The following is a 26634-nucleotide window of genomic DNA, read 5'->3' as shown; positions in this document are numbered from 1 at the left end:
CTTTCCTGCATGGGTTGGCTTCAAACTGTGACCCTCTGGGGGCTGGGAAGGTGGCTCAGTGGTAGAGCTCTTGCCTTGCATGCCTGAGGCCCTGGGTTCAACTCCTCAGCACCACATAAGCAAAAAGAAAAAAGCCGGAAGTAGTGCTGTGGCTCAAGTGGTAGAGTGCTAGCCTTGAGCTGAAGAGCTGATGGACAGTGCCCAGGCCCAGAGTTCAGGCCCCATGACCGGACCCAAAATAAACAAAAAAACCCCAAAAAACTGTGACCCTCAGATCTCAGCTTCATGGGTAGCTAAGATTACAGACATGAACCACTGGTGTTTTTCTAAATAAATATGAAGTTAAGACCTTTCCTGAGAATAAGTACAAAAAGCAAGATCTAGAGCCTAAGGAAAAAGACTAGAAGCTTATTGGGGGGAGTGCACTTGAGAATCAATAAGGGATTAATAGATCCCAAGTTATACTCACGGGCATTAAGAGCAAGCTATCACCATCTGACTCTTTTCTGTAGCCTTTGAAATAACAGTCTGTATCTGTCAGTCATGCTAATTGAAACTGGCTCCCAGAGATCTGGGCTTGAAAGAAACTGAAGTCACCTATCTCTTGCTAGCTTGAACTTTCTCTGTAGTTTCTTTTTACCAATTAAGACATTGTATCAATTTGTATTCTATTTGCCATTTTCTTGCTACACTGGAAATAGTTGAAGGCAACAGTTGTATCTTATTCATTACAGTGCTGTGCTTTAGCCTAGTGCTTTGTCCATAATAGGCAGAAAATCTTTGTATCACACACACAAAGTGTATGTGTGTCTGTGCTAGTAGTACTGGGGCTTGAACTAGGGGCGTAGGTGCTCACATTTTTTAGTTTTTTTTTTTGTTCAAGTTTGTTCTACTGCTTGAGACACAGTTCTACTTCCAGATTTTTGCTGGTTAATTGGGAAAAAAAAAGTCTCATGGACTTTCTTGCCTAGGCTGGCTTCAAACCACAATTGTCAGATTTCAGCCTCTTGAGTAGCTAGGATTAAAGGTGATAACCACTGTGCCCAGCAAACCCACCTTTATCACAACATGTCGCACTTATCACAACATATTGTATTTATCACAACATACTGCATTTGTTTGCTTGTTTGTCTGTTGTTTTAAACCTTGAACATAAGAGTAGAGTATGAATTGTATTGATCTGTGTCTCCTTTGTGTATGAAACAATAGTTTTGCAAATGACTATTGAATCAACATTTTTTTATTGTGAAAATCCTGTACAGAGGGGTTACAATTACATGGGCAAAATAATGAGTACATTTCTTATCAAGCATTGTAGCCTTGAATCAACATTTTTTTTTTGTTTTTGTTTTTTGGGTCCGGTTGTGGGGCCTGAACTCTGAGCCTGGGCGCTGTCCCTCAGCTCTTCAGCTCAAGGCTAGCGCTCTACCACTTGAGCCACAGTGCCACTTCCGGCTTTTTTCTTTTTGCTTATGTGGTGCTGAGGAATCGAACCCAGGGCCTCATGCATGCAAGCCAAGCGCTCTACCACTGAGCCACCTTCCCAGTCCCATTGAATCAACATTTTTAAATGAATTCAAGAAAGGCTGAATAAGAGAGAGACAGATGTAGGTAACCTGACAAGATAGTGTACATTACATTTTTCACTTATTTAGTCATCTTTTTCATCCTATAAGCTTGTAAAGCTGATAAAACATGATGTTGGTGGACCTGCTTTTTTTTTCTTTTTTTACATATACCATGAATGTTTGGAACCCATATTCTGGATCTTCTACCAAAAATCTGTAGCCACTCCCTTTTAAAGTATATAGCCTTGGTACAAGAGCTAAGGGTTTCTTTCAACTAACTAGTGACTGATTTGTCTGCTTTTAGGGGATACCTATTTGAATGGGGTTGACACTATACTACAATCAGTGTTTTCTTGTAGATTACAATTTAAGGTGGACATTATAGAGAAAATGTACACGATTCACACAAGAATGGAGAAATTAAAAGTAGAAATACACCTCCACTACAAAAGAAATGACAAGAAGATCCTCCCCCCCTTTAAAGAATATATTTAAAGGTTCAAAAGCCTTTTCTTCTTCTTTTTTTAAAAATGACTGGCTTGTAGTTTGTGGGGGCCAGAAATAAATAACAAAAGTTGTTCCTTACAATAGGGCATTGTATGTGCCCAGACATCATTGTCTGAAATTTATATATCAACCAATTTTTCACAACAACCTTTTGACTTGTATACCATTATGTTCTCCATTTTGGACAAGATGAATCTAAGGGACAGAAAGGTAATGTAATGTGATCAAGGTCATTCAGCTAGTAGTGAGGAAGCAGAGATACAAATTCAAGCAGCCAGGCTCAGCTATATGCAAGAGAAAAGCTCAGATTTAGGCTTTTGGTTTACCTGTGTGTTGTAAAGAAAATCACTTATATTTTCTGATTATGCCAATCCCAGGATTTATAAAGTGTGTGTTGTACGTCAGGGACGGTAGTAGTACACGCTTTCTTTGCAGTCTCTCATTCTTCACGATAAACCCGGGATATATGATTATATTCCTATTTTAATGACAAAAAAGGGTTAAAGTAAAGAGGTTAAAATGATTTAACCAAGGACTGAAATTCAGGTATGCTCAGGGCACTGTGAGCTTCTGTCTTTGCGGACAGTAAAACAAGGCGAATAGAGGACCTCAAAGGGATACCACGAGACTACAATGAAATAATGGATGTGAAAGGGCCTGGGTGAGCAAGTGCAAGGGATCTCCGGCCTATTTATTTGAAAAACTGTTGAAAAGGGGCTACCCAGAACCCGCATCCAACGGTTTCTAGTCGCTAGCTCTGCTCCTTCTCCTTCCAACCCATAGGGCAATTTGCGATGTCTTTCTCTGGCGTCCCTTAGATGCTGCCCCAAACATTCGGCGGAGCGGCGGAGCGGAGAATAGAAGGTAGGCGCGCGAGCAGGAGGCGGGGTCTGTTACCCGATCCGTACAGGGAATGGCCTATGCACATGCGCCGTGTCCTCGCCGCTTCAACCTCCCCGTCTCTGCAGCCAACCAAAGTCCGCAGCACGCTCAGGACGTATCAACGCTATGTGGGTCGTGTGCGTGCACAGGGGAGGGGGAGGCGACGTAAGGGCGCTCGGCGAGCCTGTCTCTCCTCGAATGAAAGGAAACAACCTCCGGCGACAGAGCCCCGCTCTCAGGCAGTGCTGGAGAACAGAGACCGACTTCTTTCTCTTTCCCCTCATTGGCGCTTCTCTCTTGCCATCCGCCTCGGGGCCCTAGTGGTGAGTACTCAGGGAGCCCAGAGGCCCCCCATTCTCTGCCAGGCGGGAGAAGACAAGGAGGATGGCGGTGGCCAGGCCGCCGCCCCTGCCTGTTGTTAAGGGGCGACTGTTGGTGGTCTTGCTTTATTGTCAGGAACCCCAGAAGCGCCGCTCATGGTAGGCACTTGGCACCGAGGCTGCTGAGAAAGTGTTTTGGGGGTACCCGAGGAGAGGCTAGGCTTATGCCTGGACTTCAGGGGTGGAGGGTCCAACCTTTGAGGAGGGGGAAAAAAAAAAAGCTGGGATTTTTTTTTTTCAAGTCTTTTGACTGTTGGCTTCGAACACATTTTGGGAAGGACGGTAACTCCCGCTTTGGAAAGTGGGAGAAGAAGAATTGTTAGCATGGCAATGAGGGTTTTAGCCTTGACGGAATGAGGGGGGAAAAAGAAAAAAAAAAAAAAGAAAGAAAAAAAAGAAAAAAAACTCCCGGGGTGGGGAAATGAGGGATGAAACTCTTGGATAAAGGCGAGGACGATCTCCTGGGGGAGGGGGGGTGCAGGGAAAGTGTTAGGATGAGGTTTGCCCACCTTGGGGAGAGCGTGGTTAAAGGACGATGAGGGGACCCCGACTTGAACACGGAAAGGGAGCTGCTGAAGTGTTTTAGAGGAAGAGAGTTTCTCTCGAGTTTTATCTAGCGCCTGAATTAGACAGAGATTTGGGGATCGAATTGTGCCCCGAGCGGGGGGGGGGGGGGGGGCTAAAATAACGGAGAAGATCGGCTATGCTAGGTGTAACCATCCTTTATTATATAGGCGAGCATTCACGGTATTCTGCAATTTGCACTCGTTTCAATATTCCAAGTGGAAGTTAAACAATCTCTTGGGTTCCCGAGAACCTTTTTTTTCCCCCTTTTCATCTGATCCCTACGTAATACCAGATCATATTCATACAGCTCAAATTCTTTCTCTACCCTTGGGTTTGAAAGAACTGGAAAATTCCTTTAGTTTCCTTTTGAATAACCGCAAAAAAAAAAAAAAAGAAGAAAGAAAAGCAGTACGAAACATGTAACAATATCGTGCAACCAAATTCAGGTGCCCTTCCGGTACACCTCTTACTCGTTTCTTTCTCCTGTAACTTTTCCTTCTGAGCGATCGCGTTGATGGATCAGGATGTGCAGATTACACTCTGGCTGGCGTAGGGAATGTTTTAATCTTCCGGAACTGCAGTTTTTGTTTTTGTTTTGTTTTGTTTTCTGTGAAAATGTTCTTTCAGATAGCAGCCATTGAATAAGCCCTCAACTTGGGTCGTGAATGCTCTCCTGGATGTTTCAAGCCATTTCTACCTTGGTGCCTCCCAAGCATCTTGGAAAAATCAAAAACGTATTGATTGCTTCAACCTGCCTAATCTGCCTTTTTTTGTATTCTGTCAGACGTTTCCATTAGGCTTTCCATGCCATTATTGCTGCCTCTTTATTTCTGCTTTATAACTGTGTCCATAACGTTAGGATTCTTTTAAGGGAAAGGTTTCATTGTTGGGTGAGAACATCAAACTTTGATCTTCACTTGCCCTAAAAAGCCTTTGTACACTGAAATTAAAATACCATATAGCTCAGAATCATTTACCAGCCCCTTAGTAATGTTCTTCGGAATGCCCTGATTTTACTTAATACAGACCACAAATGTGACAGCATGAGATAAAAATCTGAATTTCTGTGATAGACATTTTTGCTAAGAGTCATTGTTTCCATGATGTTCTCCACTTCATGTTTTATAAGGAAGGAGGCTGTAGAAAATTATTAAGATATGCACAGATGCATTATTTGAATTTTAGTGGAAAAATCCATTTAGTCATTACATATTGGGGAAACTTTTTAAATTGGTTTCTTGTACTTTTTTTTGTGTGGCTCTGTTCACTTTACAAATTATATTTAAACTCATTACAGGGGAATCCATGAGACTATTTCTGAATACAGTATAAGGGGAAGATTTTTTTTCTCTTTTAAATTTTGGTGTTTTTCATATCTAGAAAAGCAGATTCTCAAATTTAGGATGAAATTTACCTGTTTACTAATTGAATGAGGCAGAATTCAACAGGGATAGAATTTGGGGGGAATTTCATTTCAGGATTAAATTTTACAGTAAAACCTAAATTTGTACTCTTAAAATTTTACTTGCCTTAGGGCAGTATTATAGTCAGTGCTAGGATTGCATAGAAATTGCATATTAAAGATATCTATGCAGATTAGATTTACAATGGGTGCCTTCCTTTTTGCTGGCCAGAATGGCCGGGAGAAATGCTGAATACATTATGGTGACTTCAGAGTGTCTGTTCTTCATTCATGATAGTAATGAACACTAATATAACAGTCAAATAGCAGATTTTGATGCTATTTGTGAATCTTGCTGTTTTGCATAGTTCTAAAAATTTGGGCAGTTCTATTCTGGATAAAGCAACTGAACACATATTTGCCTGGGCAAATGCAAACACACTTCCCCTTTTGTTTCTTTTGTTTCTCTGTTATATCTTTTTCTCTTTAATCCTAAAAGTATTTGCTGTCTGTTTTCAATCAGTTTCATAGTTTATAGTTAGTGCTGTGAATCCAGTATCTGATACCACTTGGAGGACTGAGGTATTTAAAATTGTGAATAGCCTTAAGACTTCGTTAAATTCATCAAGGCACACTTACTTGTCAGGGCCTTTGGCCTTCTGTTGAAAAAAAGAAAATACTAGATGACATAAATTAATGAGAAGACATTTTCTTGATGACTTCATGTTAAATTTTCATGAGTTATCTAAATTTTTATGTCGAATAGCACTGAATGGTTTGTAGACACGAGCTTACTTTGCTGTTCCTATTCTTATAGGTGAACGGATACATCTCAGAAAGCCACAGTGTACTGTCAAAAGAGTCAATGGTTTTTCAGCAGGGTTATACAAATGTTTAAATATGCAGAAAAATGAAATAATTTAATAAATTTATTTTACCATAGAAGTTTGAGATTTTATTGATTGTAATGTGGCTTATAGCATACTGTGTGCTGAATTACTTAGACCTGGAATGAGTTCACAGTCTCTTTCTTGAGAATCTATGTTGAAAATTATCTAAATCTGAAAGCTTCATTTTTTAAACTACATTTTTATTGTAAAAATGCTTAAATCTGAAAACTTCTGTGTTATTCCTTTTCTTTCCCTTTTCTTTTGTCTGTGCTACCTATAATGATCATTTGATCAAATGTAAGCTCGTTCAGAAAAAAATTCCTTCCACTAAGCAGTGTCACTAATTGACATATGGAAGTCAACTGCAGTTAGACTATCCCTGGCTTTAATTAATAAGTAGGCATGAAATAAATCTCAATCATATAGTATATACCTTTTATGTAATTGGGTCCTAAGCTTGCATTTGTCAGAAGCTAATTTTTTTCAGGAATAGAATAGAAAAAAATCAGTTTATTTGGAATCATTTACATCAATTTTTTAAAATTTGAAAATAATTCAGATGTTAAAAGTAAGTTCTCCAAAGCCATGGTTTATTATATTCATTTTATTTCTATTAATTAAAAAAATATTTTCAGCAATATGTGAACTTAAAGAAATTGAGCAGTTACAGAATTCTGTTACCTCTGGATATTTTGTAGCTTTCGTAGTAGTGTTTGCTCTATTCTTAGACATAAAATTCTGCATCTCCTTGATATGTACCTCACTGTACTTAAAATGTTTTTCATAACTTATACCAGCAGATGATGACTTAGTATTATACATCGTACTTTTCTTTGTTTTTCCTAGGCTGTTCTCAAACTCTCATTCCTCCTGCGTCAGCCTCATAAGTACTATGATAATAGAGTGCACAGCAGTGCTTGGCTATGTTTTACAATTTATTTACTTATTTATTTTGGTGCCACTCTTGGGGCTTGAACTCAGGGCCTGCACCCTGTTGTTGAGTTTATTTTTTCTTTTGCTTAAGACTAGTGCTTTGCCACTGGAACCACAACTCCACTTCTAGCATTTTTATATCTCATGGATTTTTCTTACCTGGGCTAGCTTTGAATCACAGTTGTGAGATCTCAGCCTCCTGAATAGCTAGGACTACAGACATAAGCCATCAGTGCCCAGCTCATTGTACATTTTTTTAATCAACAAAAAACAATTATTTCACATGTTCCCCAGTTTGAAAGCAGTTTGATTTTTCTCAATTACTGTACACTTCATTTAGTGTTCTTTTTCTCCTTTGGTGTCTGTCTGTCTTTCTGTCTGTCTGTCTCTGTATGTGTGTATAATTGAAATAATGTTGGGTTTTAATATTAATTTACGTAGTAGCCATTTTTAAGTGTACATATTAAATCCTAGGTCAAACATCCAACTACTTATGGTACTCTGTACAAATTGATTTTAAAACGTAATTAACTGTTTGTCGCCATTCTTCTTCTCTGTAGCATTTCTTGAGGCTTAAAGTGGCATTCTAACAGCAATTTAAAAATCATGTCAAGCTCAATTGAACAGAAAAAGGGGCCTACGAGACAGCGCAAATGTGGCTTTTGTAAGTCAAATAGAGACAAGGAATGTGGACAGTTACTAATATCTGAAAACCAGAAGGTGGCAGCACACCACAAGTGCATGGTAAGTAGATGGGCAGCCACTCCAAACCGTCAAGCCATTCCCAAGAGAGCAACTTCCTAGCGCATGAGTATTTCTCAATACAACAAAGCCACTCAGTGAAGGTTTGAAGAAGTGATTTGTCACTAATGCTGTGCTGCATTTAGTAGAACATTTCTTGTTAAATTTAACATCTTACTTGTGGTTTTACTAGAACTACTTTATATCTATTTATCTATATGTGTATGAACCTTATTTTTTTCCATGTAATTTATAGCTCTTTTCATCTGCTTTGGTATCATCACATTCTGATAATGAAAGTCTTGGTGGATTTTCTATTGAAGATGTCCAAAAGGAAATTAAAAGAGGCACAAAGCTGGTAAGTTGGTATTTCTGCCTCTTGAGTATAAAAATTATTTTAAACTCATTAAAGAGGAAATTGCTTATTTTAGACTGTATTGCATTATTCACTGAGTAGAATTTTAAATGGGAAGTTTTTAGAAAAATGTTCCCTAGCCTGTTAAATGCAAAGCTGGGTTTAATTTATTTACCACTCAACAAAAAGGAATAAATCAATATTTATATTATTCAAATATTTTTCTTTTGAAAAGGAATGAAAATCTTTATAGAGGCCATGATTACTTACAAAACAAGCTGTTTGTTTAATTTGCATATACCATTTATTCTTCACATGTGTTTTTAAAAATAATTGTGGCATGTTTTTCTCTTCCACCTTTACTAAAGTTATTATGGTTATTACAAAGGAAGGTAACAGGATCATGTCAACAGGAAAATGGTCATAATTTCTGAGCAAAGTATTTTCTGTGGTTCAGCTATATAGTATAGCACGCAGGACTTTGGACAACCTGTGGTGATCATGTAACTTGTTACCTTCATGACCAGTGACCACATTGGCAGGATATTATATTCCTAAATTGGAAATGGAGTGTCATCTCAATTATTATTTGTGATGTTTGTTTTGGAATATCATTGAATTAATTGAAAGGTTCATTTTCATGTAGTTATTTTTCTTGTCTGAGCCCTTTATTTAAATAATATCCATAAAGCTACCTACAGTAACTTCAGTATCAGGTGTTTCATTATTTGAAATAGTTTTATGAACAGCTTTATATGACTCTTTCATATAACCATTTTGGTTCTAATTACACCTTAACTGTGAAAATATTTTATCATCCTATTCCCATCCTTTAGATAGTAACAGTAAGATTTTTTTTTTTTTGCTGGTAGTAAAGTTTGAACTCAAGGGTCTCATACTTGCTTAGAAGGTGCTCTACCACTTAATCCATACCCTTTAATTTTGGGATGGGGTTCTTGAATTTTTGCCTGGAGCTAGCCTCAGACAATGGGTCCTCCTCATACTTATGGGAAAGCTGGGTTTACACATATGAACCACCATACTAAACTCTGTGTGTGTGCACATGTGTGTGCATGTGTGCATGTGTGTGTGCACACGCATGCGTGCGTGTGCGCATGCACCAGGCCTAGGGCTTTAATTCCCTGCCTGGACCTTGTCTCTGAGCTTTTTCTTTGCTCCAGGATAGCACTCTACAACTTGATCCACAACTTCCAGCTTTTGGTAGTTAATTGGAGATGAGAGGCTCATAGACTTTCCTGCCCAGCTAGCTTCAAACCATAATCATCAGCTTCCCTGAGTACCTAGGATTACATGCATGAGCCACTAGTGCTAGCTCACACCAAGCTTTTTTTGTTGAGAGGAGTATTTTGCTAACTTTTTGCCTTGACTGGCCTTCACCATTATGTCTCCCAGTCTCTGCCTTCCAAGTGCCTAGATTACATGTATGAGCTACTACACTCACCTAGAAAACTCTTTTAAAAAAACACAAATTCCCAGTTCTGTCACTTCTTAGCTGACCCTGAACAACGTATTTACTTCTCTAGCCCTGTTTCCCTTTTCTGTAAAAGGGATATTATAACTTACCTTAAAAAATTGTTGCCAGAATTAAAATAGAGAATATATAGGAGTGAACATGGTAGTCTACATGGTTAGCATTTGAAAAAGGGTAGTTTCCACTGTAGTGATTGTGTATAGTTAAAAAAATATGCATATCACTGAACACTAATGCAAAGCATACTACGGTAGTATTAATTTATTTTTGGTGCTAGGAATTGAACCCAAGACTGCACAAATGCTAGGCGTGGCACTTTACCTTTTTCTTTTTTGGTCCAGTTTTGAAGCTTGAACTCAGGGCCTAGGTGCTGTTCTGAGCTTCTTATGCCCAAGGCTGGCCCTCAACCCTTGAGTTACAGCTCCACTTCTGGATTAAAAAAAATTAATTTACTTTATTGTTATAGAGGATGTACAGAGGATTACAATTATGTGAGTCAGGCAATAAGTACATTTCCTTTCATACGATGTTGTCTGTTCCCTCACTTTCTCCCAGTCCCTCCCTACCATCTCCACCCACAAGTTGTATACTTTACTCTTATCAATGTCCAGTGAGTTCCACTGCTGCAGTTTTTCACCCTTTTTCCCTCGAGTTCTGAGTCCTCCCTGCAACCCTGCTGAAGATATACGTGTGAATATACCAGAATCATCAAAAAGCTAAAAACTTTAAAAAAAGAAAGAAAAAGTCTTTTGTTTCCATATCTTGGAGTTTGTTTCAGTATGTGTATTATTTTTGTTATTTTTTAATTTTTTGAACTCAGGGTCTGGACACTATCCCTGACCTTATTTTTGCTCAAGGCTAGCACCCTATCACTTGAGCCACAGCACCATTTCCAGCCTTTTCTGTTTATGTGGTACTGAGGAATGGAACCCAGGGCTTCATGCATGCTAGGCAAGCACTCTACCACTAAGCCACATCCACAGCCTGTATATTATATTATTTATTTTATTTTTTATTTTTTGCTAATCATGGGCCTTGAACTTAGGGCCTGGGCACTGTCCCTGAGCTTCTTTTTCTCCAGGCTAGCACTCTACCACTTGAACCACAGTGCCACTTCTGGCTTTTTCTTTTATTTAGTACTGAGGAATTGAACCCAGAGCTTCATGCATGCTAGGCAAGCACGCTACCACTAAGCCACATTCTCAGCCCGTATATTATTTTATATAAAAACAAAGAGGCATTGTGCCTTTATGTTTCTCTCCTGAGTATCTTCTTTTGGTCTCACTGTGTGTAAGTATCTAGAATCCTGTATAATTTACCATATCCTAATGCCTTTTCAATCTAACTTCTGTATATCAGAAAGAACATGTCCTGTTTTTCTCTCTGGGCTTGACTTACCTCATTTAACATGATTTGTTCCCTGCAAATGACATTATTTTATTCTTTCTAATTGCTGTGTAAAATTCCATTGGGTATAGGTACTACATTTTTTGGATCCACTTATCTATTGTAGGGGATCTGGACTGTTTCCATGTCTTGGCTATTGTGAATAGCACAGCAATGAACATGGATGTCTTTATCATATCCTGGCTCATGATGTTCAGGGCAGATGCTTAGGAGTGCTATGGCTGGGTTGTAAGGAAGGTCTACATTTAGTTTTTTGAGGAACCTCCAGACTACTTTCCAGAGTGGTTGTACTAGTTTTCATTCCGGCAGTAGGGTTCCTTTTTTCTCTCATCTCTGCCAACTTTTGTTGTTTGAATTCACAGTGGTGGCCACTCTTATTGGCAATTTTTGGCTTTTTTGGTAGTTTAGTGGAGATAAGAGTCTCATGGACTTTCCTGCCTAGGCTAGCTTTGAACCTTAGTCCTCAGATCTCAACCTTCTGAGTAACTAGGATTACAGTTGTGAACCACCAGCACCCAGCTTCAGGCCTATCTTTTTATAACTGCTATAGACACATTATATAACCTTAGAGAAATCATGAACTTACTTGTCTTTTCACCAACTGTCAATAGATAATGCTATAATACTACTTACCTAACAGTGATGCTGCACTATTAAAAAGTACTGTAAAAGATGTAAAGAATTTCTTTGGGGCGTGGTGTGGCTCAGTGTGTTCCATCCCTAGCATCACTTAAAAAAATAGTCATTGCTTATTTCAGGAGCCATTTGCTACTGTGGCCATCCAGAATTGAGGAAGAGCAATCATAAGAGTGTTATTAAGCCAGGGCATATAATTTTGCTTCCTTTGCTCTATCTTCAAATGTCAGAATTTAAATAACTTCTATCAGGAATAAGAGAGCGACATTTATATGTTCTACTTTGAAATAACCTTTTTGGAGTCCTTTTACTTTTCACTTTGGTTCTTCTTATTATATTGGTTTTTAAAAGAAGTATGTTTCCAGGTAACCAAAATTCTAGATTTTCATTTACTTGTCCTGATATAGATTTGTCTAAGCAATAAAAGGGCCATAAATCAAATGGAAGGGAGAAAAAAATTCAAAGTTTTATGTAGCTTGATGAATTGCCTCTTTTTTTTGTGCTTGTCCTGGGGATTGAACGCAAGGCCCTGAGCTTTATTTTTATGCTCAAGACTAGCACTTTACCACTCTACCCCAGCCCCATTTCCTGCTTTTTGCTAGAGATAAGAGACTTATACACTTTTTGGGCCTAGGCTGGCTCTGAACCACAATCCTCAGATCCCAGCGCCCTGAGTAGCTAGGATTATAGGTGTGAGCCATTAGGACCCTGCTGTAATTGTCCCCCCCCTTTTGTGTTCTGTTTTGTTTTTCGTTTTTGTCAACCATGCAACTTGAACTCAGGGCCTGGGCACTGTCCTGAGATTCTTTTGTTCAAGGCTATTGCTCTACCACTTTGAGCCACAGCGCCACTTCTGTTTTTCTGGTGGTTAGTTGGAGATAGTAGTCTCACAGACTTTCCTGTCTGGGCTGGCTTTGAACCGTGATCCTCACATCTCAGACTCCTGACTCAGTAGGATTACAGGCATAAGCCACCAGTGCCCAGTTGTAATTGCCTTTTGAATGCATTTTATCCTGTGAGCCTGTTTGCCCTGGCTTCTGTTCATCTGCATTTCTAGGTGAAAAGTAGGTCATAAATACCCATTGAAAATAATCACAAGTGGGAGCACTGGCTCCTGAGTAATTTCAGCACTGTCTTGCTATTGGCTCCAAAGGTGCTCACTTTTGCCCCACAGAAAAGAGGCTGAGGCTTGAGATGAAAACATATATAGGTGACCTATTCGGTCAGAGTCTCCAGAGGATGGGAGCAGTAATTAGGGCAGGAGATGCAGATGTGAGGTTCCTATGTTCTTTTAGCCATATACAAGTTTCCCAAGGTTCCCATGTGAGCTTCAAGAATCAAAAGAAGACTGTATAACCACCAAGATAGACTAGGAGAAATTTGACAAAATATAACACATTTTGTCCTTTGATGCCCTGTTTTTTGTTTGTTTGGTTTTTTTTGGGTCCAGTCATGGGGCCTGAACTCTGGGCCTGGGCGCTGTCCCTCAGCTCTTCAGCTCAAGGCTAGCGCTCTACCACTTGAGCCACAGCGCCACTTCAGGCTTTTTTCTTTTTGCTTATGTGGTGCTGAGGAATCGAACCCAGGGCCTCTGGCATGCAAGGCAAGTGCTCTACCACTGAGCCACCTTCCCAGCCCCGATGCCCTGTTTTTTTAAGTTTAGATAATACCCTTTACTCACAATGATTTCCAGTTCCTATTGGAGCCATATAGAAATAACACATCTGTACTGCCTATTCTTGAATAAGAATTCTCCAGATGCTTAGATACTAGATTCCCAAGCAACTTTATCAATTACCATTGCTTTTGTGAATTTGTCTAAGACATTTGAGCAGTATTTTCCAAGACAGTTACCTTTTTTTTCTTTTATTGTTAAGATGATGTACGGAATGGTTACAGTTACATGAGTAAGGCAATGAGTTTGTTACTTGTCGATCATTGTTACCCCTTCCCTTCCTTGTTGCTGTCCCACTATCCCTTCCATCCCCCAAGTCCCACACTCCTATTCCCCCTTCCCCCCTCGCCACCCAAAGTTGTAATGTTCATTTCCAATATACTTTCCAGTAGGTATCTTCGTTGCAATGGGTCATCCTGTGTCCTTGTTTCAGCATTTTATGAAGCTATGTGGTGAGATCACTGAAAAGATTGCATTGGCTAGCTAATTGGTACCTATGTTAGATTATGTCCCTGATTGCAAGAACAGAAAGAATTCAGGGGGTCATTTAGTTCACCTTACTTAGCCCTAGGCAAGACTACTTCCAAGTCATTCAAGGCAATATTTTTGTTTGCTTTTTTTTCTTTTTTTGTGAAGGTACTGGTGCTTGAACTCAGCCATGCACTCTTCATGGGCCTTTTTTTTTTCCACTAATGGCTGAGACTCTACTGCTTGAGCCACACCTCTACTTTTGGCTTTTTACTGGTTAATTGGAGATAAGAATTTCTGTTTGGCTGGCACTGGTGGCTCACGCCTGCAATCCTAGCTACTCAAGAGGCTGAGATCTGAGGATCAAGGTTCAAAGCCAGCCCGGGCAGGAAAGACTATGAGACTCCTATCTCCAATAAACCACCAGAAAACCGGAAGTGGCGCTGTGGCTCAAGTGGTAGAGCGCTAGCCTTGAGCTGAAGAGCTGAGGGACAGCGCCCAGGCCCAAAGTTCAAGCCCCACGACTGACAAAAAAAAAATTCTGTTTATCAGAGCTGGCTTCAAACTTCACATCTCAGTCTCATGAGTGTGCCATCAACACTTGGGTGTGTTCTTAAATATGCCAGGAAACAAGACAGTGATATATAACCTTCAGAATTGAGAAATTCATATTTCTGAATAACTCCAGCATATTTCAATTTAAACTATTTATTCTATGTCTGTTTTCTTCCACAAAGGAAGAATTAAAAAAAAAATCTGGACTGGGAACGTGGGTTAGTGGTAGAGTCCTTGCCTACCACACATGAAGCCCTGGGTTTGATTCTTCAGTACCACATAAACAGAAAAAGCTGGAAGTGGCTTTTCTGAGCTGTGGCTCAAATGATAGAGTGCTAGCCTTGAGCAAAAGAAGCCCAGGGGGGCTGGGAAGGTGGCTCAGTGGTAGGGCACTTGCCTTGCATGCATGAGGCCCTGGGTTCGATTCCTCAGCACCACATAAGCAAAAAGAAAAAAGCCAGTTTGGCGCTGTGGCGCTGTGCGCTAGCCTTGAGCTGAAGAGCTGAGGGACAGCGCCCAGGCCCAGAGTTCAAGCCCCATGACCAGACACCCCCCCCCCCGCCAAAAAAAAAGAAGAAGCTCAGGGACAGTGCCCATACCCTGATTTCAAGCCCAGGACTGGCAAAAAAAACATCAAGCCAAGCACTGGCAGCTCATGCCTGTAATCCTAGCTGCTCAGGAGGCTGAGATCTGAGGAACACAGTTCAAAGCCAGCCTGGGCAGGAAAGTTATGAGACTCATCATTAATTAGCCACCAGAAAACTGAGAGTGGCACTATGGCCCAAAGTGGTAGAGTGCTAGGCTTGAGCAAAAAAGTGCAGGGACTGCTCCAGGCCCTGAATTCAAACCCCTACCAATAAAAAAGAAAATAAATCCTTCATATACTTGATGACTTACATGACTCTTTCCCTTTTTCAAACATGTCATGAAATTCTTTGAATATTTCCTTCTTTTTCTAGAATAAAAATAGCTAACATTTATTGAACACAATATGTACTTAAGGATACAGCAGTGTATTTTAAATATGTGATCATATTTAATCCTCACAATCTTATGAGATAGGAAAGCATGTGTGTGTGTGTGTGTGTGTGTGTGTGTGTGTGTGTGTGTGTGTGTGTCTGTCCTGGGGCTTGAACTCAAGGCCCCCTGGGGCACTGTGCCTGAGCTCCTTTTGTTCAAGGCTAGCACTCTACCACTTGTGCTATAGCTCCATATCTGGTTTTCTGGTGGTTTATTGGAGGTAAGAGTCTCACAGACTTTCTTGCACTCACTGGTTTTGAGCAGAGATTCTCAGATCTCACACTCTTGAATAGCTAGAATTACAGGCATGAACCACTGGCACCAGGCTCATTCTAAGGAAACTGAGGCTCACAGAAGTTAAGTAACCTAACTGTGGTGCTCTAGTGACTGTGGTCCTGTAATAAGTGATTGAGCTGGGATTTGTATCCAAGGCCAGAACTCCTATCACAGGATTGTATTAGACTGTTTTGTAAGCTACCAATTAGGAATCATATTGAAAAGAAATACAATGATTAGAGCTTAGTAATATTCTAATAAACTTAGAAATAGTGCTAAGTTTAGGACATATTCAAACTCCTATTAGTTAACCTGTTCTATTAATAGCATTATCTTAAAGCCCCCTCTGTACATCGCATTTATAATAACAAAAAAAATTTTAAATGCCATTATCTTATATTTTAGGGCAAAAACCCTGTGCATATCCTGTGTGTAACATTGTTCTGATTGTTTCCACCCCTAAGATACTTCGTAGCCTCTGAAAATAAGATACTGATTCTGTGTATAATTTTCTTGTTCAGTACCAAAAGAGTGTTTGGAATGCCAGAGAAACAATTGTATCTGACTGAGTACCAGTGGATCCTGCCTAAAATGCTAGCTATTGAGAAGGCTGAATTGTTGTTTGAAGCCAGCCTAGGCAGGAAAGTCCATAAGAATGGTATCTCCAAGGGATGGTAGGGGGAAAACAATGGAGGGGGTAACTGCTCAATAGGAAGGGTACTCATTACCTTGCTCATGTAACTGTAACCCTCTGTATAGTATCTTTACAATAAAAAATTAAAAAAGAAAAAGAAACCAATTAACCACCAAGAAACTGGAATTGTAGGTGTGGCCCAAGTGGTAAAGCACAGCCATGAGAAAAAGCTAAGAGACACTGCCCTGAGTTTAAACCCTAGTACCAGCAGTGGTTAAAAAAAGAAAGGAACAATAACTCACAAAAAGCCAAGTTGGAAGCATGGCTCAAGTGGTAGAATCACAGTCTAACAATTGTAAGGTGTTAGAGTTCAAACCCCAGTACTACAAAAAATTAAAAAAAAGGAATAGTATATCTCACTTTGAGATTTTATAATACAGATTTTGAGTGTGCCATCAACCTACATATAAGACAATTCATCAAGAATACATTTTTGTCTTTTTTGTCAGTTGTGGGGCTTGAACTCAGGGCCTGGGCACTGTCCCTGAGCCTCTGTGTGCTCAAGGCTAGTTCTCTATCACTTGAGCCATTGAGTAGTTAATTGGAGATAAGAGTCTCACAAGGACTTTCCTTCCTGGGCTGGCTTTGAACCATAATCCTTAGATCTCAGCCTCCTGGGTAGCTAGGATTGCAGGCTTGAGCCACCAGTGCCTGGCTTGTCATTTTTAATGGAGATTTCAGGTTGTTCCCACACCATTTGTTAAAAAGATAATTTTGTAGATCCATTTGTACTTTGTGGGGCATCTAGGCTATTTCTATAACTTGTGAATATAACTGCAATAAACCTGGGAATATAGGTGGTTTTATTATATCCTGTCTTGCAGTCTTTTGGATAAATGCCCAGGAGTGGTATCCTGAATCATAAGAAAGTTCTATTTCTAGTTTTCTTTTCTTTTTCTTTTTCTTTTTTTTTTTTTTCGGTTGTGGGGCTTGAACTCTGGGCCTGGGCACTGTCCCTCAGCTCTTCAGCTCAAGACTAGTGCTTTATCAGTTGAGCTACAACACCACTTTTGATTTTCTAGTGGTTAATTGGAGATAAGAGTCTCACAGACTTTCCTGCCTGGGCTGGTTTTGAACCGCAATCCTCACAGCTCAGCCTCCTGAGTAGCTAGGATTACAGGCATGAACCACTGGCACCTGGCTATTTCTAGTTTTCTGAGGAATCTCCATACCTTTTTCCCATAATGGTTGTACTATAATTTACATTCCCACCAGTAGTATATTAGGATTACTTCTTCCCCATGCCGTTGCCAGCATTTGTTATTGTTTGTACTAGTGATGCTGGACATTCTGACTAAAATAAGATGGAATCTTTTTTTTTCTTTTTTGTTGGTCATGGGGCCTGAACTCTGGGCCTGGGCGCTGTCCCTTAGCTATTCAGCTTAAGGCTAGCACTCTACCATTTGAGCCACAGCACCACTTCTGGCTTTTTCTGCTTACATGGTGCTGAGGAATCGAACCCAGGGCCTCATGCATGCAAGGCAAGCACCTCTGAGCCACCTTCCGAGCCCTGTAATCATTTTTTTTTTTTTTACATTTTACTTACATTTATTTTTCACTTTTAGTGTGCTCACAGAAAATTAGAACACCTTAGGCAGGAGCTTAATAGCAATTTTTGTAAGCAAAGTTACATTCAATCTCTGTCAAATTGCTTAAAGTTTCTCCAGTATTTACAAAACATGGTAGACAACATGCTACACAAACACATTGCATTTGAAGATTTGTTTCCCTTTATTCTCAAAGGTAAGTGGAAAAGAAAGACTGTTGTAATAAAAAACATAGCACAGTATAAACTAAACACTAACCATTCTACTATCACAGCTTCTTTAAGTTTAAAATGTGTGTGTGTGTGTGTGTGTATGTGTATGTGTATGTGTGTGTGTGTGTTTTAAAAGGTCCAAGATGACTGTAGTTTTACAAAAATGGGCAGGATGGAAATTTGAGGACTTCGTGTGCTTCTTGATGTTGAGATTTTTTTTTTAATACGATAGTCACAGTTAAAAACACCCTGGTGGTAACACATAATTCCATTTTATTAAGGTCAAAAACCAGTAATAATAAAGCTTATACAACTTGTAGTTGTAAGATGAAATCTTAACAATGAAAATGTATCTAGCCATCAGAGAGAATAAAATTATGTCATTTACAGGAAAAAGAGGTGATCTGGATAAAAATCAGACTGATCTCTCTCTGGCTTTGTATTTACAGAGAATTTGTTTTTATTAGTATTCTGCAGAGTATTTCTGTTGTGAAAATTTCATACACATTTTACATAAATGTCACATTTCATTGTGTTACCTCCATTTCCATATTATCCCCCATCACTTGTCTTTCCTTCTTCATTCTAACCTATTTTTCTCTAATAATTAAACGAAATTTCTTATAGACACTGTATTTTTTATTTCTGTTGTTGTTATTGTTGGTCTTGGGGCTTGAACTCAGGGCACTATTCCTGAGTTCTTTTGCTCAAGACTAGAATTCTATCACTTTGAACCACAGCTTCACTTCTGGTTTTCTGGTGGTTAATTGGAGATGAGTCTCATGGACTTTCCTGTCCAGGCTGGCTTTGAACCACTTGATCCTTAGATCTCAGCCTCTTGAGTACCAGCAATGTTTTTTTGGCAGTCCTGGGGCTTGAACTCTGGGCCTGGGCGTTGTCCCTGTGCTCTTCAGCTGAAGGTTGAGCACTCCATCGCTTGAGCCACAGTGCTACCTCCTTGAGTAGCAAGAATTAGAGGTGTGAGCCAGCAGCTCCAGGCATACTATCTGTTCTTGTCCCACTACTGTGCATGTGCTGATGCTCACCTGTTTGTGGTACCCTTTCTTAGCTGTTTCACAAAAGTTCCATCTGGATTTTCTTTCTGTTACTATTGGCAGTTCTGGGATTTGAACTCAGGACCTTGTGCTTGCTAGGCAAGCACCATTTGAGCCATGTCCTCCTTCCTTGCATTTTTTACTTTTGTTATTTTTAAATAGACTTTTGCTTTTTGACTAGGTCAGCTTGAACAGAGGCACACCCTTGTACCCAGTTTTTTTAATTTATTGGATAGAGTCTTATGAGCTTCTTGCCTGAGCTTGCCTTGAAATACAATCCTCCTGATCTCTACCTCCTAAGTAGCTAGGATTACAGGCACCAACCATCATCCTAGCTCAGTCAGTTCTTTTTGTTTTGGAGGTCAAAAGTCAAGCTTTGCCTCTGTCATACTGTACAACCAGAATTTAATGCATTTGGTGCATATGTGCAAGCTTTCCTTCCATACTGTACTATTGACTTTGAGATAGTGAAGTCTCTTTGCCCAGCATAGGAGTATGAGGGGGGTAATATGTGGAAAACACTTAGTGGGCACTATCCACTAAGTGGGCTCTTATTGCTGGTTGAAGTTTAAGAAGGAAAGAGCTTCCATTAGATTATGTGTGAACCCTTAATAATAGGCTAGGTATAGGCTGACCAGAGAAGTCATGGGATAGCATAAAATCCTTGTTTTAGCCAAGCACTGGTGGCTCACACCTTTATTCCTAGCTCTCAGAAGACTGAGATCTGATGATTGCAATTCAAAGTCAGCTCAAGCGGGAACGTCCATGAAATTTTAATCTCCAATTAACCACCTAAAAGCCAGAACTGGAACTGTGGCTCAAGTGGTAGAGCACTAGCCTTGAGCAAAAAAGCTCAGGGACAGTGCCCAGGTCCAACACAAAAACAATTCCTGTTTTGATTGATCATTGTTTCAGTATTGCTAGCACCTTTAGCAGTTTGAGAAGGGAGGAGAGAAATATAGATAGAAAAATCTGATGGTGAAAGGCTTTGTATGCCTGAGAAATGAGAGTTTTCATGTTTTCACCCTTCACTCCTCCAATACTGTAGTGTTTTGTTTCTTTTTTGTTGTTGTTATTGTTGTTGTTGTTTTGGGCACTGTCCTAAGATCTTTCCCAAGCTATCACTCTACCTCTTTGAGCCACAATGCTACTTCCGGTTTTCTGAGTAGATTATTGGAGATAAGAGTAACCCAGACCTAAAGAAGTAGAGGTCCCATGGTTCCCCTTATTTGCAATAACTAGTATATGTCTAGGATAATCTTATCAGACAAGCAGAAAAGGTCAAAAGCTATGTACATATGAGTATAAGATGATGCTAAGCGAAAAGAACCCCAAGATAGGGACACAAGAGGTTTTTTCTTTCTTGCTGTTGTTTTTAATCTACTATGTGATTTTTTTTGTTTCTTTTGTATGTTCTTCCCACTATGGTATAGCCACTGTTGTCACTGTATTTGATTCTGGTGTACTGTATCTTGTATATACATTTTTTTAGTTTGGGGAGGGGAAGGGAAATAACAAAATGCTGAAATAAGGATATAATTTGACTCATTGTAACAAAGAGACGTGTAAGACACTATGTAAAAAGCAAACTTTACAACTTGGGGGGGGATGGAGGAGTTGGGATGTAGGAGAGGGAAGAGAGAGTACTGGGAAAAACAAAGGAGGGGGTAACAATGCTCGATAGGAAATGTACTCATTACCTTACTCATGTAACTGTAACACCTCTATACAGTATCTTTACAATAAAATAAAAAAATAAAAAAGAATCTCACAGACTTTCTTGCCCATGCTGCCTTTGAACCATGATCCTCAGATCTTAGTCTCCTGAGTAGCTAAGATTATAGGTATGAGCCACCAGCGCCCAGTTTATGTTTTTGTTTCTTTTTTTTTTTTTGAATCCGGTCGTGGGGCCTGAACTCTGGGCCTGGGCGCTGTCCCTCAGCTCTTCAGCTCAAGGCTAGCGCTCTACTACTTGAGCCACAGCGCCACTTCTGGCTTTTTTCTTTTTGCTTATGTGGTGCTGAGGAATGGAACCCAGGGCCTCATGCATGCAAGGCAAGCACTCTACCACTGAGCCACCTTCCCAGCCCTGTGTTTTTGTTTCTTTATACATTGTATTCGTAAATTCATCTACCTAAATCTGTCTTACTTTTTGCAAGGCACAGTGTTAGATACTTTGGATATGAACATGAGTAATACAGCTTAGAGTTAGAAGTAAAGAATGGCATAGGAGAGCCGGGAAAGAAGCCTGCAGCTGATTCACCTGAGAAGACAGAAGGCTCCATAGAAAGTCGTATTTGAGTTGGGCACTGGTGGCCGCCACCTGTAATCCTAGCTACTCAGGAGGCTGAGATCTGGGTATAGTGCTTCAAAGTCAGCCTAGGCAGGAAATTTCATGAGACTCTTATCTCCTGTTAACCACCAAAGAGCCAGAGGTGGAACTGTGGCTTGAGTAGTAGAGCTAGCCTTCAGTTTCAAACAAACAAACAACAACAACAAAAAACAACTAGTCAGGGATAGAGCCAAAGCCCTAAATTCAGGCTCTAGTCTAAGTACAAAAAAGGTGACATTTGAAATGTGTTCCACCAGAAGAATGATGGTATGAAAGTCAAGGAGGAAGGAAAAGTTTTAAGGAAAATCAAGTGCTTGACTAAAGGCTGAGTGAATAGCCACAGTGCCACACTGCCTCTGCAGACCCAGGGGCAGATGCCAGGTGGCTATTGGTGCTTCTAAGTCCTCAGAGCAGTAGTACCTAAAAGGTGGTAATTTGCAGACAGGTATCTTGAGAAAAGATTCCTTAGTGACTTGACAAATGCCTTTGACTATAGACCATAGCCTTAGGACACTGGGAGGCAAACTTTTTTGTTTCTTCTCACTTTTTTTCTTTAACTGAGATTAGGTGGTTACATAAATTTCACATATTTCACAGTATTGTGGAATAGTGATTCTTAGTTAAAGTCACAAACACATTCCAACCCTCACAAGGCAAACCTGGTCACCATGCTGGTCTATACAGTTTGTGAATTCTATGAGCTTTGACAATACAAGTCATTTTTTCCACATCAGGTGATGTTTACATTTCTTTCCTTTTGCTTAGTGTGGGCTGTTCCCACTTATTCTGTTCCTCCTCCTGGCTTCCCTCTGTTGTGTGCATGTATCTACCATATATATGGTTAAGAACATGGAGTCATTTAGCAATGATATGACAAAATGGGTGACTGTCCTTTGTTTCTTGAGTCCTATTACTTTGCCATATCTTCTTGCATTTTGGCTTTAGCATCCACATATCAGGGAGACCATGTGCCATTTGTCTCTTTGTTCATGCCTTACTTCGCTCAAAATAATCTGCTCTAGTTTCATCCATTTTCCTGCAAATGCCATTATTTTGTCCTTTCTATGGCTGCATAATATTCCATTGTATATAGATACCACAATTTTTGGATCCACTCATCAGTAGTGGGGCATCTGGGTTGTTTCCAAATCTTGGCTATTGTGAACAATGTTGCAATAAACATAGAGGTGCATGTGTCTTTGTATAGTGGTTCCTGTTGCTCAGGGTAGATGCCTAGGAGTGGTATCGCTGAGTCAAGTCATAGGGGAGGTCTATATTGAGCTTTCTGAGGTACCTCCAGACTGTTTCCAAAGTGGTTGAATTAGTATACATTCCCACCAGCAAGGAAGCAGAGTTCCTCTTTCTCTGCATTCCCTCCAGCATTTTTTGTTGACTGACTTTGGATGTGGGCCATTCTGACTGGGGTAAGGTGGTAACTCAGTGTAGTTTTTATTGGAGGCAAACTTTTTTTTTTTTATGAAACAGGATCTTGCTATGTAGCCCCAGCACTTTTTTTTTTTTGGTTCAGTTGTGGGGCCTGAACTTTTTGCCTGGGCGCTGTCCCTCAGCTCTTCAGCTCAAGGCTAGCACTCTACCACTTGAGCCACAATGCCACTTGTGGTTTTTCTGCTTATGTGGTGCTGAGGAATCGAACCTAGGGCCTCATGAATGCAAGGCAAGAACTCTACCACTGAGCCACCTTTCCAGCCCGCCCCAGCAATTCTTTTTTTTTTTTTGGTCGGTCATGGAGCTTGAACTCTGGGCCTGGGAGCTGTCCCTCAGCTCTTCAGCTCAAGGCTAGCGCTCTACCACTTGAGCTACAGCACCACTTCCCCGCTCCAGCAATTCTTGAACTTGTGCTCTTCCTGCCTTCACCTCTTGTGTTGTGATTACAGATATCTTCCACCATAGAAACTATTTTTATAAATGACATGATAACAAATTTGAAGGCTTTGCCAGCCATGTGATTTCAGTTGTAATCAGAGAAATGAAGCATGGCTGGATTCCAATTATATTGTATTTACTAAACAAGTGCTAGGGTAGCTGGATCTACAGGACAGCTGTCTCAGGGTGTGTGGGGAATAAAAGAGTTAAATGTTCCTTGGAATGGTGATGCAGGAGGATCTTTAGTTGGAGGCCACACTGGATTACATAGTGAGATACTATCTCAAAAACCAAACCAAACCAAATTAGGTTTGTTTATTATCATCTGTGTAACTAAATGTCCATATATTGTGGAGGTATTCATATAAATGGAAATTTAAAAAAAAAACTCCAATTAGGGCATGCAGGTGAATTTTTTTTTTAATTTTTAAATTTAAAATTTTATTTTATTTTATTTGAGAACATACTGTACAGAGGGGTTACAATTACATGGGCAGGATAATGCATACATTTCTTACCAAGCATTGCAGCCTCCTCCTTTGTTTACCCTTCATCTCCCTTCCCAGCCATCCCCCTCCCCCCCACCCAAACATACCCCCCTCCCTCCCACACCGACATTGTAAAGCTGGTTTTGACATGACATTTTGTACTTCTCATTGTTGCAACAGGTCCACCTGAATTTTTTTTGGTCAGTCATAAGGCTTGAACTCAGGGCCTGGGTGCTGCCCTTGAGTATTTGCACTCTAGGCTAGTGCTTTGCTACTTAAGCCATAGCTCCATTTCTGGCTTTTTGGTGGTTAATTGGAGATAAGTATCTCATAGACTTTCCGCCTGACACATAGATTTTTTTTTTCTTGCAGCAGGTACCTCCAGAGTAGCTAACTGCAATACTTGGCTGAGAGAATTTCTCCCTGTACCCTGCTAGTTATTGCTGTTTGCAGTACCTGTACATGTATTATAGTTAGGGTAGACAGAACTAAGTGATAGCTCTTTCTCCTTGGTTTTCAGGAGGAACCATTCTATGTAGCCGCCATATTCCAGCTTTCCTCCCAAAGCTTTCTCTTACTGCCTAACATAATTTTTGTTTTACATACACCTACTAAAGTGATATTTTTCCTTTTATTCCTTAAGATTTTTTGTTGTTGGTGGTGGTCATGGGGCTTGAACTCAGGCTGAGCTTTTGTGCTTAAGGCTAGTGCTCTACCACTTTGAGCTACAACACCACTTCCGGCTTTCTGGTGGTTCATTGGAGACAAGGGTCTCATGGACTTTCCTGCCTGGGCTGGCTTTGAACCGAGATCCTCAGATCTCAGCCTCCTGAGTAGTTAGCATTACAGGCCTGAGCCACCAACCTCCTTAGACCTCCCCCCCCCCACTTTAGTACTACCAAGATTTGAACTCAGGTCCTTTATTGCTCAACTTCCTTGTTTAGCTGGCATTCTACTATTTGTGCCAAGACTACAGCCCTGCTTTTTGAAGGTTATTTGAGAGAGAGTCTCATTGAGTTTTCTACCTGGACTGCCTTCAAAACAGGAGCCTCTGGATCTAAACATCCTGTGTAGCTAGGGTTATAGGCACATCACCAGTGCTTTAAGACTTTTTTTTTTTGTCGGTCGTGGGGCTTGAACTCTGGGCCAGAGTGCTGTCCCTCAGCTCTTCAGCTCAAGGCCAGCGCTCTACCACTTGAGCTACAGCACCACTTCCGGTTTTCTGATGGTTTATTGGAGATAGGAGTCTCACAGTCTTTCCTACCTGGGCTGGCTTTGAACGGCGATCCTCAGATCTTAACCTCCTGAGTAGCTAGGATTACAGGTGTGAGCCACCAGCGCCCGGCTGCTTTAAGACTTTTTGTAGACTGAATTTCAATCTTGGTTTGAGTCAGTTGATTGAAAAGTAGTTATGTCCCAATGTCTGTTTCTTCATACTTGTCAATATTAATAACCAAGAGGCTAAGAAGTGATCCAATGTCTCTTTCTTTCTTTTCTTTTCTTTTTTTTTTGTTAGTTGTGAGGTCTGAACTCTGGGCCTGGGCGCTGTCCCTCAGCTCTTCAGCTCAAGGCTAGTGCTCTACCACTTGAGCCACAATGCCACTTCCAGCTTTTTCTGCTTATGTGGTGCTGAGGAATTGAACCCAGGGCCTCATCCATGCAAAGCAAGCACTCTACCACTGAGCCACCTTCCCAGCCCTCTTTTTTTTTTGCCAGTCCTGGGGCTTGAACTCAGGGCCTGGGCACTGTCCCTGACCTTCTTTTTGCTCAAAGCTAGCACTCTACCACTTGAGGCACAGCACTACTTCCAGCCTTTTCTGTTTATGTGGTACTCAGGGCTTCATGCATGCTAGGCAAGTACTCTACCACTAAGTCACATTCCCAGCCCTAATGTCTATTTGTTTTTGTTTTTTCTTTTGGGTCCGGTTGAGGGGCCTGAACTCTGGGCCTGGGCACTGTCCCTCAGCTCTTCAGCTCAAGGCTAGCACTCTACCGCTTGAGCCACAGTACCACTTCCGGCTTTTTTTTCTTTTTTTTGGGGGGGAGGGGGTCCAGTTGTGGGGCCTGAACTCTGGGCCTGGGCGCTGTCCCTCAGCTCTTCAGCTCAAAGCTAGCGCTCCACCACTTGAGCCACAGCACCACTTCCGGCTTTTTTCTTTTTGCTTATGTGGTGCTGAGGAATGGAACCCAGGGCCTCATGCATGCAAGGCAAGCACTCTACCACTGAGCCACCTTCCCAGCCCTGTCTATTTGTTTTTAATGTATTTTCGGTAAGTCTTAGTCTTTGAGTCCCTCATGTCTTCTCTCATGTGTGACTTAGTTCCTTGGGTCAGCTTGAGACTGATTATAGGGAGGGACTAGGTAACCTAAGTTAGAATAGTATCGAAGAGTTGTCATGCAATAGGACAGGACCTCTTTTTTCCAGTCTCCCCACTTTGGAGCTATGATTGCTGACTGAAGTTCACCCGTCTACTAGAAGCAAACTGAATAGGAGAGCTAAAAGAAAAATCATTAGCATTTTTTGTCTTTAAAACAGCAATATAAAATTAAGACTGTCCATAAATTGAAGCCCTGCATTTTACTTTATTACCTTCAGCATTTTACTATTGTCATTACTCAAAAATGTCATTTTTTTCCCCAAAGGTCTATTTTTAATGTATTAAAATTG

General features: G+C 40.5%; 1 protein-coding gene across 3 annotated transcripts in view; it reads left to right on the top strand.

Annotated features, from left to right (window-relative positions):
• The first annotated feature begins 3051 nt into the window (after window positions 1-3051).
• The window catches only part of Phf6 (PHD finger protein 6), a 64188-nt gene continuing 40605 nt past the window's right edge, over window positions 3052-26634 (top strand). The window contains exons 1-3 of one of the 3 annotated variants that reach the window (XM_070039706.1): window positions 3052-3280; window positions 7690-7873; window positions 8127-8228. In XM_070039706.1, coding sequence (XP_069895807.1) covers window positions 7736-7873; window positions 8127-8228 — 240 coding nt within the window. In that variant the 5' untranslated portion in view covers window positions 3052-3280; window positions 7690-7735. The other 2 variants (XM_070039708.1, XM_070039707.1) reach the window with 2 other exon arrangements.

Source organism: Dipodomys merriami, unplaced genomic scaffold (assembly GCF_024711535.1).
Source record: "Dipodomys merriami isolate MVZ:Mamm:240054 unplaced genomic scaffold, mDipMer1.0.p SCAF_3, whole genome shotgun sequence".
Lineage (NCBI taxonomy): Eukaryota > Metazoa > Chordata > Mammalia > Rodentia > Heteromyidae > Dipodomys > Dipodomys merriami.
The sequence above is the reverse complement of the archived record's forward strand: the minus strand, read 5'-3'. Positions and strand labels throughout refer to the sequence as shown.